Source organism: Cinclus cinclus, chromosome 17, assembly GCF_963662255.1.
Source record: "Cinclus cinclus chromosome 17, bCinCin1.1, whole genome shotgun sequence".
In the NCBI taxonomy this organism is placed as follows: domain Eukaryota; kingdom Metazoa; phylum Chordata; class Aves; order Passeriformes; family Cinclidae; genus Cinclus; species Cinclus cinclus.
Window position 1 is genome coordinate 2,271,139 of NC_085062.1, and position 16,706 is coordinate 2,287,844.

General features: G+C 39.3%; 1 protein-coding gene across 4 annotated transcripts; it reads right to left on the reverse strand.

The window, feature by feature from the left end:
- Positions 1-302: 302 nt before the first annotated feature.
- Positions 303-16,163, reverse strand: ATP6V0A2 (ATPase H+ transporting V0 subunit a2). 4 transcript variants are annotated; one of them, XM_062504718.1, is made up of 20 exons: positions 16,080-16,163; positions 14,692-14,770; positions 13,560-13,657; positions 12,599-12,736; positions 12,169-12,269; positions 11,397-11,523; positions 10,511-10,593; positions 10,043-10,136; positions 9,523-9,735; positions 8,828-8,978; positions 7,977-8,116; positions 7,106-7,263; positions 6,031-6,121; positions 5,613-5,731; positions 4,964-5,174; positions 4,715-4,834; positions 4,103-4,222; positions 2,780-2,897; positions 2,184-2,355; positions 303-1,325 (listed from the first exon to the last, which is right to left on the reverse strand). In XM_062504718.1, exons 1-20 carry the CDS (start codon positions 16,161-16,163, stop codon positions 1,223-1,225), a joined length of 2,520 nt encoding a protein of 839 aa, XP_062360702.1. In that variant the 3' UTR covers positions 303-1,222. The 4 variants fall into 4 exon arrangements, with proteins under 4 accessions (XP_062360702.1, XP_062360701.1, XP_062360700.1 ...); XM_062504717.1 differs by having other exon boundaries at positions 7,106-7,265; positions 7,982-8,116; positions 16,047-16,163; XM_062504716.1 differs by having other exon boundaries at positions 16,047-16,163.
- Positions 16,164-16,706: the final 543 nt, after the last annotated feature.

The window sequence follows — 16,706 nt, forward strand, 5'->3', positions numbered from 1 at the left end:
CGCTCGTTCCCCTCAGTGCCCGCTGTCCCTCACGAACACCGGATCCCCGTTCCCCCGGCTCTCAGGGCCGCTCGTTCCCCTCAGTGCCCGCTGTCCCTCACGAACACCGGATCCCCGTTCCCCCGGCTCTCAGGGCCGCTCGTTCCCCTCAGTGCCCGCTGTCCTCACGAACACCGGATCCCCGTTCCCCCGGCTCTCAGGGCCGCTCGTTCCCCTCAGCGCCGCCTCGGGCAGGGAAAAGGGAGCGGATAAACACAGGGCCCCTGCTCAGCACAGCGCAAACGAGGCTTTATTGGGGAATTCGTATAGGAAAGAAGTGAAAAATCTGTGCTGTTCGCATGGCACAGTTGTTAAAAGATCATGGCAGTATCCCCATTTTCACACTGATACAAAAATAATATAAAATGACCCCTGTCCACCTGTATGGTATAAATTAGGTTCTACAACATCAGGGAAGTGCTGTTTGTATGTCCTTACAGCCAAACAGAAACAGGGATCGAGGCAAATTCTTTATTCCATGGGCAAAAGTCATTCCTCACTACAGGGAAAAAAAAAAAAAAAAAGAGTAATACTTCTAATCCTGCCTTCTTCCATAACATTAAATATAAATATAAATAGCAGTGTGGCTTCCAAAAGCTTGAAGTAGTAACCTAGAATGAACAGACAAAATTTCCAGTGCAATTTTAAATATGGCCAAAAAAGAGCATATTACATCGGTGTGTATAAACTTCTATTAACTTCATAATCGTCCTGGAATACAGACTGAAAACAAACATTGCTTCTACTGCATTGTTGAATGGTTCCCAAAATGCAGAAGATGCAGCTAGGTTAAGTATGTGATTAGTAATGAATGTTTAATATAAGGAAAGGTATTTCAGATAACTTAAAAGTAACCATTCAAGAAAATAAAGAGACTCAAAAAATGCCAACATGGGTTTCAGGACAAGCAGTAACAGCTTTTTTTTTTTTTCCTGTTTAAGAATAAAATTAATTTACAACATTCGTTTATTAAGAAAAATGTACATTTTATATCTATATATTTTACAAGATGCTCCAGCTCTGCTATGTCTTTCTATGGGAGGTATATTTTACAGAATTGTTTGGCTGCATTATAAGGCAATCAGTGAAAACCACTTTGTTCCACAAGAAACCATTCATAGGCAAGATCCAATCACACAGCTATCTGCAGACAATTCCAACATTTCTGCTGACAGCAGCCAAATTATAATGCACCATCTTTATTAAAATGTAAAGAAATGTGCTTAAAAGAGAAAGGTGTAAACTTGTATCCTCCACCGGAGTAGAATTTGTTCTGAAATTCCACCCTGAAAGGAGACAAAAAACCAGAATCTGAACATGAATCCAAAATGAGTTGTCAAGAGACAGAACTGTATAACCCAAGAAGCTGAATAAAACAAACTCCAGTACTCTCACTTGTTTTCTGTGCAGTTATTGAACCTTCCCATTGCAGTCCCAGGCTAACTTTATGTTCCTCAGAGACCCACATGCACTAAACTGGGCTCATTTCTTACTTCTGCCTTACTCATTTGTTTCTGAGTGAGTTGCAGTCAATTGTTTTGCAAACATGCAATATCATGAGGACAATTTGTCGTGTATGTAGCTCCACCTCCTGTCTTTGGACATTATACGCCTCTGTTTAAATTTTAAATTTCATCATGTTCTAACTAAGCATTCTCTGAATCCATTCTAAAGTGCAGAGTTTGTGATAGCAAGACTAAGAAAGGATTAAAATACTTAAGGGTCAACAGCCCCACTCACTAATATAAATGTTCTGTTGAACCAAATAAATGGACTGAAACCATATAATGAGATAACTACAGATTGAAATTAAAAATACTTATCCAAGTCACTAATATTCTACATTATGAAAAGCTGCAATATTACAAATCAAATATATTTATATTTTGAGAATGTGGTTGAAGTTAAAATGCATTATAAGCCAATATAATATTTCAATCTACTGAAAATATTCCAGAGGAACAATCAAATCCAACTAACAAGCCATTTATTTAATATAACTAAATAATTGTATTTCAGTAGCAATGAGGCTGTTGAATTTTACACTTTCCCTTTTTAATAAGGCACCTAAAATTTTGACATAAAAATTCTTCTTAAACAAGCCAGTATATGCTGAAGTGGTATACAGAAAAAAACAAACATACCAGTGAAGTCGTATAGCATGGAGGAAAGCAGAAAGCCCCTCCATGACCAGCAGAATAAAAACTGTCAGCACAGCAAAGAATGCCAGAACGGGGATTAGCAGCAAGACACCGTACTTGGTATCCACACGGAGACCCACCCTCATCACCATCTGCCACAGAACTTCTGATAACTCTAATAAAAACCAAAGAGTTGTCATGATTAATGTTGGTAATGAGTGCCTTCACCCACTGAGCCACTGTGACCTGTTCATTTAACCAATGTAAGAGCACCTGAGGAACAAGGGAACTATAAGCAATCCCCCTCCCCAGAGAGCTGCCCCCATCCCCTCAAATGTTTATAGAGACACCTCAGTGTCAAAATCAGACCTACTGAGAGCAATATTTTACATAAAGTCACAGTTTTAGTTTGGAGGCTTCCAGAGATCATGATTAGTTGAAATAGAGATTTTTTTTTTTTTAAATTCATACTAATAATAATTCATAGCAGTATCACTTGAACAGGCCAGCCTCCCTCTAATTGTATTACAAAAATACAAACGGAGGAAAAAATAAAAAAAATTAAAATAAAAAAAATCACAAAACCCACCCCCACTTACGTGCATGAGCAAGACTTAATGCCCAGAGTCTCAGGTATGAGGCTGTGTTGGAGATGCATCCCAGACAGTATTCAATGGTATGAATTGCTTGATTCATAAAAACATCTGCAAAGTTCAGCTGAAAGATAAAAATACATTTGTATTGATTTTAACAACAAAGAGAACAAAACATGAGAGAACAAAAATATCCATGTGCAAATCCTTATTACATGGAAGAAGAATTCCACTGAAGGGTAATAAACGGATTTTATATCAAGTAAAAAAAGTGTACCGTGTAGAAGATCCTTATTACAGAGATAACATTAAAAAAAAAACACCAGATGCTACAGTTTTCCAGTATTATTTTGTTGATAGATAAAAACAAATGCAATTTATGTTTTCCACAATGCTTATGATCTAGTACTTGAAAACTTTTAAGCACTATAACCCTCCCATGGTTCTAACTCCCATTCTATTGAGGTTCCAAGTTTACAATAATAATTTTTTCATCTTTAAAAGCAGGGGTTATTATCAGTAATGCTACTGATAGAAAGCCAGATTAATGCTGAAAGTTCTAAATGTAAATACTTGTTACTAATAGTTTCAAAACTGATATTACTGAAAATTTCAACGCTTACTTTGTATAACAGACTTTATTTGAGCAAGTAATTCTTGCATTTTCTATACACAAGAAACAAGAGTCTACTACCCCAGTGAGACAAGAACTACACATATTCTGCACATTAGGAAACTGAAGCAATTCTTTGTCTTTCAATTCACATGGAATCAGTGGAATCTGCCCAGACCTTTAAAAATTTGCCCAAGTTAAAACAGCAGCAGTGGGTGGGGACTAGGAATGCTGCCCATGTCCCCCAACCCCCATTAGCAATAATCCTCATCACAAGATGTAATTTGCAGACACAGAAAGACTTTTGTCCAGATGAAAAGCCAAGATTAATTATCAGGAAGCTGGGCAGTTGCCACCTTGCCTCAAGTTTAAGAATCCATAAAACCAGACAAAACCCAGGATTTTTATCCTGCTTTTCCACTTAAAAAAACTTGTACTCCTAGATGCAGAGTCTTAATTGCAACTAAAACACTCTTTCTGTTGTCTACTACAGATAGGTTGTGGTTTACTGTAACAGTCTGAAAATACCAAAACATAATGATAAAATAGCAACAAATAACTGTAAATAAACTGCATTTGGGCACCAAGGTCTTTGTAAAGGCTCAGCAGAGTTTCTTCAAAACTGCTCAGCACGCAGTGCACAGGTTATCCATTGACTGTCCACTTCCAATCTGCTTTTAAGAACACACAAACCAGAGATTAAGTACAAACATTACCTCCTCTGCATCTCCCTCTCTGTGCCCACTGTCTGAATGATTGATGCCTTCTTCAAGATCATGACACGACAGGAGACAAAGCTCTTCTTCACTTTCTTTTCGGACAAGCTTGTAGCCACTCTACAAAATGGGAATGCATTGTCTCTTCAAGCAGGCTGCCACTGTCATTTCTTAAATTTACTTAGAGTAGTCAGAGGCAAAGGCAAAAAGATTTAGAGGAACAAAAGTACTATTATGTGTTTCAGTCTGAAACTTCTCAAACTGAGCAGAAACCAGCAAGACAAGGACTAATGGGATCAAACTGAAATTTAGGTTAGATATACAGAAGAAATTCTTTCCTATGAGTGTGGTGAGGCTCTGGCACAGTTTGCCCAGAGAAGCTGTGGCTGCCCCATCCCTAGAAGTGTCCAAGTCCAGGCTGGAGGGGCTTGGAGCAACCTGGGATAGTGGGAGGTGTCTCTGCCCATGGCAGAGGGTGGAATGAGATGAGCCTTAAGTTCCCTTCCAACCCAATCCATTCTATGAAATACCCAGTAAGGACATACCCTGCAATAAAATAGCAGCTGAATTCTCCTACACTGAGGAAATGTGTGAGTGTCTTTCAGTACTTACCCTGTACATTCTTATCCCTCGGCCTCCGCTGTGCAACCAGTACAAATAAAGTGGTTTACCAAACAGCATTACAGGAACACAAAGAAAAGCAACACTAAGTAAAAACTTCTGCAGAGGAATCTGTTGGGGGGGAAGGAAAATTAGATTAGATCACAAAATCCAAAGCAGGAAAGCCATCCCCTTCTCCTTTAAAGTATTATCTGCATAGGGAATGTAGGATTTCCAAAAGCTTGGAAGAGAATTACTCACCTGGCCACTGAAGAAGCTCTTTGTTTCACCACTAGGAAACAAGAACATGTTAATAAATTGAATCAGAATACTGGGGGCAGCAGTCGAGTCCTCTACAGAGTACGCCAACCATTTAAAGAAGATCATGAACACCAGGTAGCCAAATATGCACAACATGAATAAAAGTTCAGGAATAAAAACCAAATAAATATTATAGGTCTTCTTGAAATGCCTGAAAGATAGAAATGGGGAAAAAAATAAATGCAAGTTTTACCAACATAGCCCCAATACTATTTCAGTAAAACAAAACACTTTTAAACAGCAAAACTGAGGTTACAATCCAGAGCTGATTTCTATTTATTCAGTGAAATTTTATCAGGTATTTCGGTGGAAATAAAAACTGTAAGAGGCATGTATCTTTATTTACCAACAAGTGAAATGAAGCCTTGTATTAATTTGTTTTGGGATTTTTTAGTATAATACTGGACCATCATCTTACATATGTGAAGGAAAACCTCTGAATTATTGTCTTTTTTTAAGAAGAGTTTTCACAATTACTCTTATTCTGTTCTCAAAAAATAAATCCAGTTTCTCTCACAAGATCAACTGTTATAATTCCAGACTTGACAAAAAATACAATATTGGTATTATTTTAACTTCTTGTACTTACAAGTGGTTAAACAGCCCCAATACAACTCCAAATGTCATGTGAGTCACTCCAAAGATCACAGACATTTTCATTTTGAATGAATTTAAAAAAGTGAGACGGTTGCTTGCCAAATTCCATATCTGAAGAAGAAAACAGCAAACCAGCATTGAAGACTACTGTAACAGAAGGAATAAACCAGTATCCTTTTTCTACTGGGGACCAGAATTCTACCTCAAAATGGAGGTCACAACTGAAATTTGAGCTTTGCAAAAATAGCTGAATCTGTGACTTGTCAGAAGAAAAGCTCTTGTTGAACAGAGAATGCAAACAGAAACGTGGTTTTTTTCTTAGTCAGATTTATCTTACTTATACACATACCAAAATCTAATGGACAAAGGCTGATCATCACAAGGGGATAATTAAAAAGAATGGAACTAACCGGATCAATTCCAAAGGGATAAGCTCCATTGTAGACACCAGAAACATTTGGATCCAGTGCTAAATATCGATTAGATTTCACATCCTCAGTGCTGGAGTGAAAGAAAAACACACTCAGATTTGACACTTTGAACATAATGACAACATACTTTCAGTTCTACAGGACACGGCTCCTGTTTTTCTTTACCTAACTCACCCAGTGTCACACTTTTTTTAAAAGAGTGAAAGGATTTCTAAGCACAAAAGTCCTGACTAATATAAACAACAGCAAAAAAAAAAAAATATATATATATAAAATAAAATAAATAAAACAACACCTAGAACCTCACAATCTGGCCTTGATTCACATTCACAGTCTTTCAAAACAAAGTTCATGAATTTCATCCCACATTCCCCTAGAACCCAAAGCTTCATTTTAAAAGTTCACAGTTTGATTTTGCATAAAATTCACTGTCAAACACCCAAAGCAAAATTGCTACCTTTTTTCCCCTTTTGCATTTGGGGAAGATTCTACTTTATTTTCATATCGTTTTTCATTACCACAGCACACACAACCTGTAAATTTTAGCCAAAGCCAGTGGTCTTGACTATTTGAAGCCACATCCTGTTTTGTAAGGCACCATGAGATGCAAGCTGAGAACATTTGTGTACCAAAGTGTCATGACACCTCAAATTAATAAGGTTATCCCACTCTGAGAAAAAGTAGATTTGACAATTCACATAGATTTTTTTCTTTTTTTTCTTTTTTTTACTATCAAGAAAAGCTGTGCAGAGACTAATGATTGCCAGGTAATTAATTTACTTAATTAATAGTTGTTTTCTTTTAGCAGAAGCTAATGCTGCTCAGCTACTCATTCCAGAAGCATGACCTAGGACCAATAAATCCAAAACTAGACCTGTGTTTTACTATCCCTCTGAAAATCTTTATATAGACACACACACACCTGGAAAATATAAAATAAAACATCAATGTAAAGACAAGCCATAACAGGATAGTTAAAACATCTGATCAAAAGGGTTAAACTGCTGCAGGAAAAGCATCTCTGGTTTAATGGCATGGCAAACATGCTGCTCACCTCCAAACCTTCTGTTCAAACATTGCTGAAACATTCCATCCAGATCCAAATATATTTATTGACTTTGAAAAACAGTCATTATAGATCAATCCAGTGTATATGGAAAACAGCCCCATTAACAGTATCACGTATCGGCCTTCAAATAACATTTTCATTATCTGTCAGTATTGGGAGAAAAAGGAAAAATAGACAGTATCAACTGTTATGTGAGCAAAGGTTAGCTAGACATGTCTAAGAAAAACACATTTTTGGACACATAAAGACTTCTACTGAACAGTCATTAAGGAATATGAGCTCCCATGACAAACACTGAGATTTTTCTCACAGGCTTCCTTACACTAAGGAAGGGTCTTTTTAAGCCATTTCCTTCCTGGGATTCTTTACAAGAAATTACACATTTGCAGGCATTTTTAATTGAACACAATTCTAATAAGAGATGCAGGTGTTCCTGCTTTCCAATCCATATGATAAAAAATTAAAGTGAAGTTTAATAAATTTCAACCTGCAACTCTTTTTATGAACAATAGAAGGTGGAATTTGAAAAATCATTTTCTCCTCACATTGTCACTGTAATGACATTCTGTAAAACACATAACTGAGTAGCCCTGGTAGAAGGAAAGAGAAGCTTAAAAGCATCAGTTAATTTTTCCTAAGTCTTTCATTACAACTTGATTATTTCTGCTCTTTCAAGGAAAGTGAATAGTTTAAAATATTACATTAATCTCAAGGAATATGGGGGCTTTAAACACAGAAAATCCTAAAAGAATGGGAAAAAACCTAATTAAATACCCATGCAAAAAACAGCACTTTCCAGAAGCACAGTGACTATTCAAACTATCTGGCTGGATGGGAATTAATTAGTTTTTTTTACCTCATCTTGTGCTCTTTTCAACCTAGGGTGGTTTTCATACAGTATTGTCACGAGTGCAAACAGGAACATGAGCAGCCCATGGCCAAAGTCTCCAAACATAACGGCGAACAAGAAGGGGAAAGTGATGATGGTGTAGAGAGCTGCAAGGGCAACACAGCAGATTTCAGGCACAGCACAAGAGATTCTGTCTGCATTATCCCCAAGCAATCCCGTACTTAAATCTCTCAAAGTTCTTAAGTTTGAAAGACATTTCATCCCCTACTCATAGATCTTTCCCCCACACTGTAAATTTAACTCAGTTTAAAGCTGGTTTATTGTGTGGCAGTGACAATTTCACAGTTGAGCAGTACTGACAATTCTGAGGATAATAATATCAGCCCAGGAAATAAAACTCAACCAAACCCAAGCCCACTTCTTCCTCTGTGGGTATTATTATAAGGTACATTCTCCTATGCAGAATGATCCAATCAACATAGCTGCAAGAATATATTAAAGTGGGCTATACAACAGGCTGAATTGTTCAAGTGATGAGCTCCCCACTTCAATTACCACTACCAGTTTTCTTTTTTTATCCCCTAAATATCTTCCTTACCCAAAGTAAGACACATAAAAGAAAAATTATATAGCTATTACCACTACCTTTCATGCTAAAATAACTCAGCAAAACCAAATCCCATCTTGCTGCTTGGAGCACTGTTTGTGCTTTTGATGAGGTACTGAAATTCTAAAAAACCTACTAACGAGCAGAATGATTGTCACCATTTGGCCTTTGCCAGTGTCCAATTCAGCAAGGTATCAAAGCAAGCAGCAATGACAGCACAGCTTACAGCTCAGCTTTCAGAAGGACCAACCTGGATTAACTTCCCCATAGCTTCCAACTCCATAAGCATCAACGATGTTCTGGAACCCTGAGGTGAATTTATTGGTACGTATCAAGGTTGGAGGAGGTTGTGTTGTTGGGATAGTATTCATGAAGGAGGAAATTGTAGCTCCACTCTTCCTCTAATTACAGACAGAAGATACATTTGTGTAAGATCTCTGTTATTCTAATCAAAGTGAAAACATTTGCTCTATCAGCAGTTTCACTGATCCAAAAATACCATTAAATTAAGCCCCAAGTTTAACATTTATCCCTTTGTACTCTTTCTAAAAACAGATTATGCACAGTGTTCTAATTCTTAATTCAGATCAAGTATCAGATGAGACTTATCAGTCCCAATATTATAAAGCAAATGTTAGTTATTACAAATTTTCTCTCTTAAAACAAAAAACAATGCAAAGGAACTGGCACCTTCTGCATGACTGCAAATAGCACTGTGGGCCCAGCTGGACTCAGGTGCAATATAGAAGTTATTCAAGGAAAAAAAACAAAAAAACACTACATACACTAAGTAACAGCTCTGCTTATTAAAGAAATGTTTTATATAGAGACCCAGATTTGTCTGTGTCTACTTCTAGCCTATTGTTAAGGATTCTTTCCTTTCCTTATGTGTACAGTTAGTTCAAGATAAAAGCTTTAACATCAGTGAACATTCAGGTGACTTACTGAGCCTTCCTCCAGTGCATGGCGTAAATTCTGGAGATCAGCCACTGGACACCAAACCTCAGCAATTAAACATTTATTTGTGACATCAAAACTGCACAGGTTAAGGACGTGGTAAATGGCTTTCATCTTCTTCACCTGGATTACCCAAGTATAGATGGATTCCGATGCTTTATATAAGACCTGGCGCAAGTATTCCTCAGTTTTATTTAGCACCTTTGTTTGAGAAAAAAACCAAAGATCTCACTGAGAATGTGACAGTGGTTGTGTTGATCACAGCAAGAGCACTTCACATGTGTCCAGAGCTGGGCCATATTTTTAGGAGGGCAAGCAAACCTCTGCTGAAAACACAAGTGCTGTGAGGTTTAACAGATACGTGCAACACAAGACCAGGGACACAACTCACTGTCCCACCAGCTCCAAAACTGTAAGCATGTTAGAAATTGTATTAAACACTGTGATTCATCAAGTGATTTCCTACGGTGCCACAGCTCCAGCAGAAGGAAATGTGTTCTTTACTCACAGTTTCAAGATCCTGAATACGAACACTGAGTCCTTGGAGCACGGCCTGGCGCTCCTCGGTGGTGTCGGGGTAGGGATACACGTGACAGCGATAGCTGCAGGAGCACAGGGCTGTGTTCAGTGACCAAACTCCACCAGAACACATCACCCAACCCCCTGCCACAGCCAAATGTGCAACACACCATTTAATAACCATGGAACAGATTCAACTCAGAGGCAGAATTTTGCCAGTACTTGGTAACGACCGCAAGTGAAATGACTCATGTATTTATTTGTATGCTGCATAATTATAGATGCAATATGGAATATTATAATAATTATGGATGCAATAAGGGGAGGGACAAAGTCAACATAAAAAACCTTGTCTAAAAATCAACACAAATCAGGAAGGGTTGCAGGGGAAAAAAAAACAAAACTAGAAAATACCCCAGGTATAAAGGAATGTACATATATTAGATTTACTTCTTACCAGTCACAAATCTTCTTAACTTTTTGACCAATTTGTTCACCCCAATAGGACACTAAAAAAACAGCCCACTTTGTGGTTTCACCCTAAAAAAAAAAAAGTACTGCTGATTAATTATATTTTAACCAGCAATTCCCCTGTAACATAATTACACAGGTAAGTAACAAAGCTGAACAATTAGAAAAAGCTGTGTTAGTAGCAATAATCTTCCATCTGTTTAGTGAAGATCAAATAATAAAATTCAACAACCAATACCATTTGTATTAATATCTCTTCTTTTAATATTAGAGAAAATAAGAAAAAGTTACCAGGGAAAATCAAAGACACGTTATATTTTACTATCTCAGAATTCTTAGTAAGAAAAGAATATTTTAAAAAGGTAACAAATTAGAATTCAAGCAAAAAAAAAAAAAAGTGACAAATCAGGATGCCATAATTGATTTACAAAAAAATAAGTTTCTAAGTTGACAGTAAAAACTTCACAGAAAACTTGCTGCACTTGATTTCTTAAGTACTGAATGAACAAGTGAAACAGCTATTAAAAGGCAATGCACTGTACAGACCTAGTTAATAAATATCCAAGGAGCCATTTCTGCCACGTATTTTGACCAAGGTGGCCAATCATAAAGCCACCACTTATTCCACAATGAAATTCTGCACTCCTCAAGCTGAACCACAGCAAATTAATTGCCACTTCTACAACCCTGAATTTTCAAATCTTACTAATTCTAATGCTTCAGAATAGTTATTCTAATACTTTAAAATAGTTTTTCCTCCAAGGACACTGGGAAATCATATCCATTTCCTGAAGACAGACCTGAGCAGCAATTCTCCCAAATCATATAAAAAGTACAAATGAAATAAAACAACCATTACAATGTTTACTCACTGTATCTGGATCTTCCAGAGCCTTATCCAACTCTGCATAGGTAAGAAAGGGATAGCCTTTACAGACTCTCCATAGCATTTTTTCAAATGCTTCAATCTTTGCTATGTGGACTAACCCAGATATGAACCTAGGAAAAGGAAAAATTTGAAATATAAGATAACATTTACAAGAAAAAACGTTTGAAATTCAGAGAATATCACCACAATAATTTAGTATCTGCCATGGCTAGGGAAGGAAGCATTACCCTGAACAGGAAGTAATTGGTATAGAAAATGCCAGCTGGTATATGAAATTTTTATTTGCTAAATAAACAGACTACAGACCTGAGTACACAACCAGAATTACTTCTGATTATTTCTGTGGTAATGAGATTATTTTTTTCTTCTTGGAAGATACCCTCTCATAACAATGCCATAGACAGCAGTATCCATTCAGCATTTCAAAAGTAACACAGTTAATGTTAAACTGACACTGCCAGGTGATTAAAACATAGAAAAAGAGTTTAAACAACAGAAGGAAGTACTGATTTAGAGATTTTCCTCTACACATGTCCTTGGTTTGATGAAGCTTTGTGACAGCTTTTTTTTGGCACTGTCCTGCTTATCTCTCCAAATAATCTGGGTTTCTTATAAAGTTACATTGGGGCCAGGCTCCTGTCCTGTCTAAAACTCTTTGGTGCACCTGAAATCTCTACAGGCCATCTTTTAAGAGAACAACCCATTCTTTACAGCCCCTCATCAAGCACTTCTGAAAGAGCACATGCCATACCCACCCCAGGGAGGCACTCAGTCTGTGCGTGCGGTTGTAATCCACCAAAGAATCGTTTTCCACAGAAGGAAATTCTTCAAAATTTCCATGTAAATGGGATTCATACTAGCAAATATAAAGAAAGAACATTCATTGCTTTCAGGAAAGAAAACCCCCTCTCATTCCACTATTATTCTAAAGAAGTAAAGGTAATTAGGTAAATGGTTTAATTAAAAACATAAAACTCATTTCGGGCAACAGAGACATCCTGAATCTCAAGTGCACTGCTCTAAACAATTATAGTCAGTGCTGCAAAATTACACTGTAAATTTCTTAGCACAATTTATGCACCAAAATAACACAATTACACCTTCATTTTCAAGCAATTCAACAGGGAAAAAAATCACAAAAAATGCCACACAACAACAATCTCTGTCAAACACCCCAAGCAATACCTCTGGTGGTCTCCTGATGAAATTCTGTGTGATTTGTAACATGTACTTGTATTCTGTCAGTTCAAGCAGGTTTTTCCTCAATTTTTCTTTGTTTTTAGTTACTTCCCTCAATTCTGTCTCCAGCTTCTGCAGCTGCTCCTAAGACAAAGAGTAAAGAAAAGACACAGAATCAGTTACAGCATTTGGGGAAACAGAGTAGGATTCATTTCCAACACATAATAATTTGACAGAGGGATAGGAATTTCCCATTTCTTAATTAACTAAAGCTCCATAGGTTTTATCCCTCAATCTACCAAAGACTGCTTTGTATTGAGTACACTTGATCCTCCACTGGCATCTGTTCAGCCTGCTGCTCTGCCCCTAATTTGTGTCAAAATAATGCAGACCTGGAATTAGAACTGCAGACAGCACAGGGTGGAAGATACCCAGTTACTCTTTTAATATAATCACAACAAAACAGAATGTTATTCAAAATTGGATCTGTGTTCTACAAGCTTCTACATTGAACACAACACCAGAAAAAGCATTCAGAGAAAACAGCACCACGTTTTGCTGTGTGACCAGCACCTGCAGAGCCCTGGGCAAGCAAAATTCCCACACACCTGGAAATTTTGCATGCACAAAGAGCCTTAGGTAAGTACCAAAGCAATAAATGAGGCTGAGGGACTGCATCTACAGACAATCTGCCTGGAACAGTGTGATGTGCCAATCCATCAAAACACAACGGATGACTGCACGCTCCCCGAGTTTGCTTTGACCCTTTCACAGGAATTTTGTGTTAATACCAAAACCTCACTGGCTTTGAAGTCACACTGGCAGCAAGGAATCAGACAAAAAGAAAAACAAATTCTTCTGCCCCCCCCACACCACGCCGATAACTTAAATCACAAGCAGTAAGATAGCAAGTCATTAAGCTTGAAACTAAGTTCCAAGATTTTGGCATCTATTTAGTGGAAGTTACCTGGATTTCTAAAATGTGTTTCAGCAAGGGGGCAGGAGGAGCAACATCTCCTTCAGGAAGTGGAATATCTGCTTTTTTAATTTCTTGTACTAAATACCCTGGAGTGAGAAGAAAAACAGAATCAGAAAGGAAACTGCACTGCCCACACCTCCTGGAGTGCTGCAGAGTTGACCTTCAGCTGTTCTTGATGGTGCTAATCACATTGCAGCATCGAGCCCTGGCTATTTCATTCATTCATTTCAGCAACAATGCACACACAGAAGTCTTCAAAAAAGAACTTAAAGAGTGGTGGGGACAAAACACATAAACTACTCCCACCTTGGAAGTCTGCAGAAGCAAGCAAACTTCAGAAGCTTCTCTTTCCCAACAAGTATTTTCTAAGAAGAAAATATTTTTCTTCTTCTTCAAAGAAAAGCTTTTACCATTTCACAGAACCTCTTTGTTGCTGCACAGTATTACTTTTTGCTAATGGTACAACAGTGTCACTTTCTGCCACAAACAGATGTGCTGCTCACTGACCCATGTTTGGAATTAAAAAGTTTTTTAAAAAAAGCAGCTTAAGCAACCTTGACAACAAATGCAACTCACACTGGGCAGGGGGACTGCCAAAATAGCTGCTGGCATGACCAGCACGTGCCTCTGATGAAAGATTCCAATCAAAGGAATCCTTCAATTCTAACTTTTCCTCAGGATACACTGAAAACATCTGCATCTTAGCTGTAATGCTCTGCATACCCTTTTCTCTATGCATTAACTACCATGGGAACACAATTATTAATAACTTGAGGTATTTTTGAGGGTGCCTGGAAAATCAACAGTATTGAGTTGCACAACATGAAAAACGGGGAGTATGTTACAGTCAAGGAAACATCCACAGTAAAGCTTCCCTTTTCCTAGCAGAGTTTTAAGCATTAAACACTGAAACAGCCTCATCTATTTATCAGCAACACATTAGCAACCATTCTTCACCTCTGATCTTAAAAAAAACCCCAAAATCTGTGTAGTGTAAGTAAATTTCACAGCTTACAAAACCTGAGAAGGTTAAAAAAAACCTTGTAGCTGGAACCTCCACAGTAGTGCCACTCTGGTAATGCCACAGGTGAGAAATAGCAAATATGAAAATAAAGCTCACCAAGTATTCTTTCCATTTCTTCACATTTCTTCACTTCATTCACGTATTTTCTCTGAAACACACTTACATTTGGGTTAAGCTGAAGAAGAAGGACAAAATGCTTATTAGGGATTTGAAATAGTAACCTCCTCCAAAAAAAAAAAAAAAACAGCTGTTCCTGAAACTTCCTGGAGACAATTTGCATGAGCTCTCTGCTCTAAGTGCTTTTCAGCTGAGAAGGCACAAAAACCTAAAAAGATTACAAAGTCTTCAAACAACAAAGCTGGCTTTATTAAAGCAGAATTATCCATGCCATTGGCTAGTTTCAATCAAACAACAAAATAACAAGGTCTACAGGAGAAACCATTCCTAATCTTATTGCAACAGTTTTAAAATATTTCTTAATAACTTCAAATTAACAATTTTACAAATTTGTTGCGATGCATTTCCACAGTCTATTTGAAACATTAAATTTTGTATACATCCTACTTATATACATACTACTTATCCAGCTATTAAATCAGAACCACTAACACATTATTTCTACAATAAATGGTGTATCAGGTAACTAGAAAGACATCAAAATGTTAAACATACACTCATGTAATCATTCTTACAGATCTGCCTCCTTCTTTATTTAAGTCTTCCCAGCTTTCCCTGCAACGATTTTGCAAGCTACATTTCTAATATATATTTGGAAGACATTCCAAAGTCTCAGCAAGCAAAGATCATATAATTATGATGAGACAGCACAGAGACATGGCTAATTATTGCCCAGCCCAACTTTATGTTAGGCAGGGAGTTTCCTCCAAGGTGAAGTGCCCCTCCAGAAACAGGAATTTGTGATCAATAAACGTGGAGAGCAGGTGTTTGTATTTGTTAGTGGGGTGGATGGATCCATCAGCTGCGCACACACGCTCGGGCCGAAGGTGGGTCAGGGGTTCCCCCATGGGATCTCGCTGCAAATAACCCCAAGTTTAAGCTACTTCTGTGAGAATGGTGGGATACAGCCATCGCAAAGCGTTCCTCCCGAGAGTGCCGGGGAGGCCGGGGCTCCACACTCACTTCCCATCACCCAGCCCAGTGTCACCTCTCTGGGTGACCCTGCCTCGGGAGGGGTTGGACGGGACGATCTCCAGAGATAGATCCTTTCCACCCCTAACAATCCAGCGATGCTGCTTTCAGCCGAACGCCGCACAGGGACGGGCCATACACCTGCCTGTCGGAGTCGGGGAAAGACGGGCATAAAAGCAGTTTCCACCGCCTCACCGGGGCCAAGCCCACACCTTCCCGAGGGCGGCCGCGGGCCCGGCTCGGCCCTCACGCCGAGCCCCCTCAGGCTCCCCGCACCCCCAGACAGCCCCGGCCGTACTCACGTCTCGGAACTCGGCCAGGCCGCGCTCTCCCACCTCGCTGAGGCACTCGTAGGCCGAGCCGCTCTGCAGGAAGAGCTGTGCCAGGCACACGGGCTCGCCGCGGAACAGCGCGCCCATGGCGGCGGCGCAGCCCGGCGCTCCGGGCACCGGGGGCTCAGCGCGGCCCGGGGGCGGCCATGGCGGGGCGGAGCGGAGCGGAGCGGAGCGGGCCCGGCCGCCGCTTCCGGGGCGGGGAACGGGGGGAGAACGCGGCTCCGACCGGCGGCACCGCGGGCCGCGTTCGGGGACTGCTGGCGGAGCTACCGGGAGCGACAACCGGCGCTCTGAGAGGCTGCTGTGTAAGAGGGGGAAATGCAGGACTGCGAGAATGTCGTAGAATCGCAGAAAATGCTAAGCCGGAAGGGATGAAAAGGATCATCGAGCCCAGCTCCTGGTCCTGCACAGCACCATCCCCCAGAGCCACACCGTGTGGGCTTGGAATGGACCTTAATAATACCCAGCCCTTCCTGCCGTGGTTGCTCCACTTTGAAAACTGCCAGGCCTGGGGCATCCGAAACCTCACTGGGCAACTTGTTACAGTGTCTCACCACCTCCACAGTGAAAAATGTCTTCCTAGTATCTAACCTTAATTTCCCTTCTTTCGGTTTGTATCCATTATTT

Excerpts from the sequence above, each read along its gene's own strand:
- ATP6V0A2 (XM_062504716.1), bottom strand. The coding sequence starts at position 16,163 with ATGGGCGCGCTGTTCCGCGGCGAGCCCGTGTGCCTGGCACAGCTCTTC. Across the intron at positions 13,658-14,691 it reads AGAAATGGAAAGAATACTTG|GGTATTTAGTACAAGAAATT; the intron begins GTGAGCTTTATT and ends TTCTCACTCCAG. Across the intron at positions 6,122-7,105 it reads TTTGAACAGAAGGTTTGGAG|CACTGAGGATGTGAAATCTA; the intron begins GTGAGCAGCATG and ends CTTTCACTCCAG.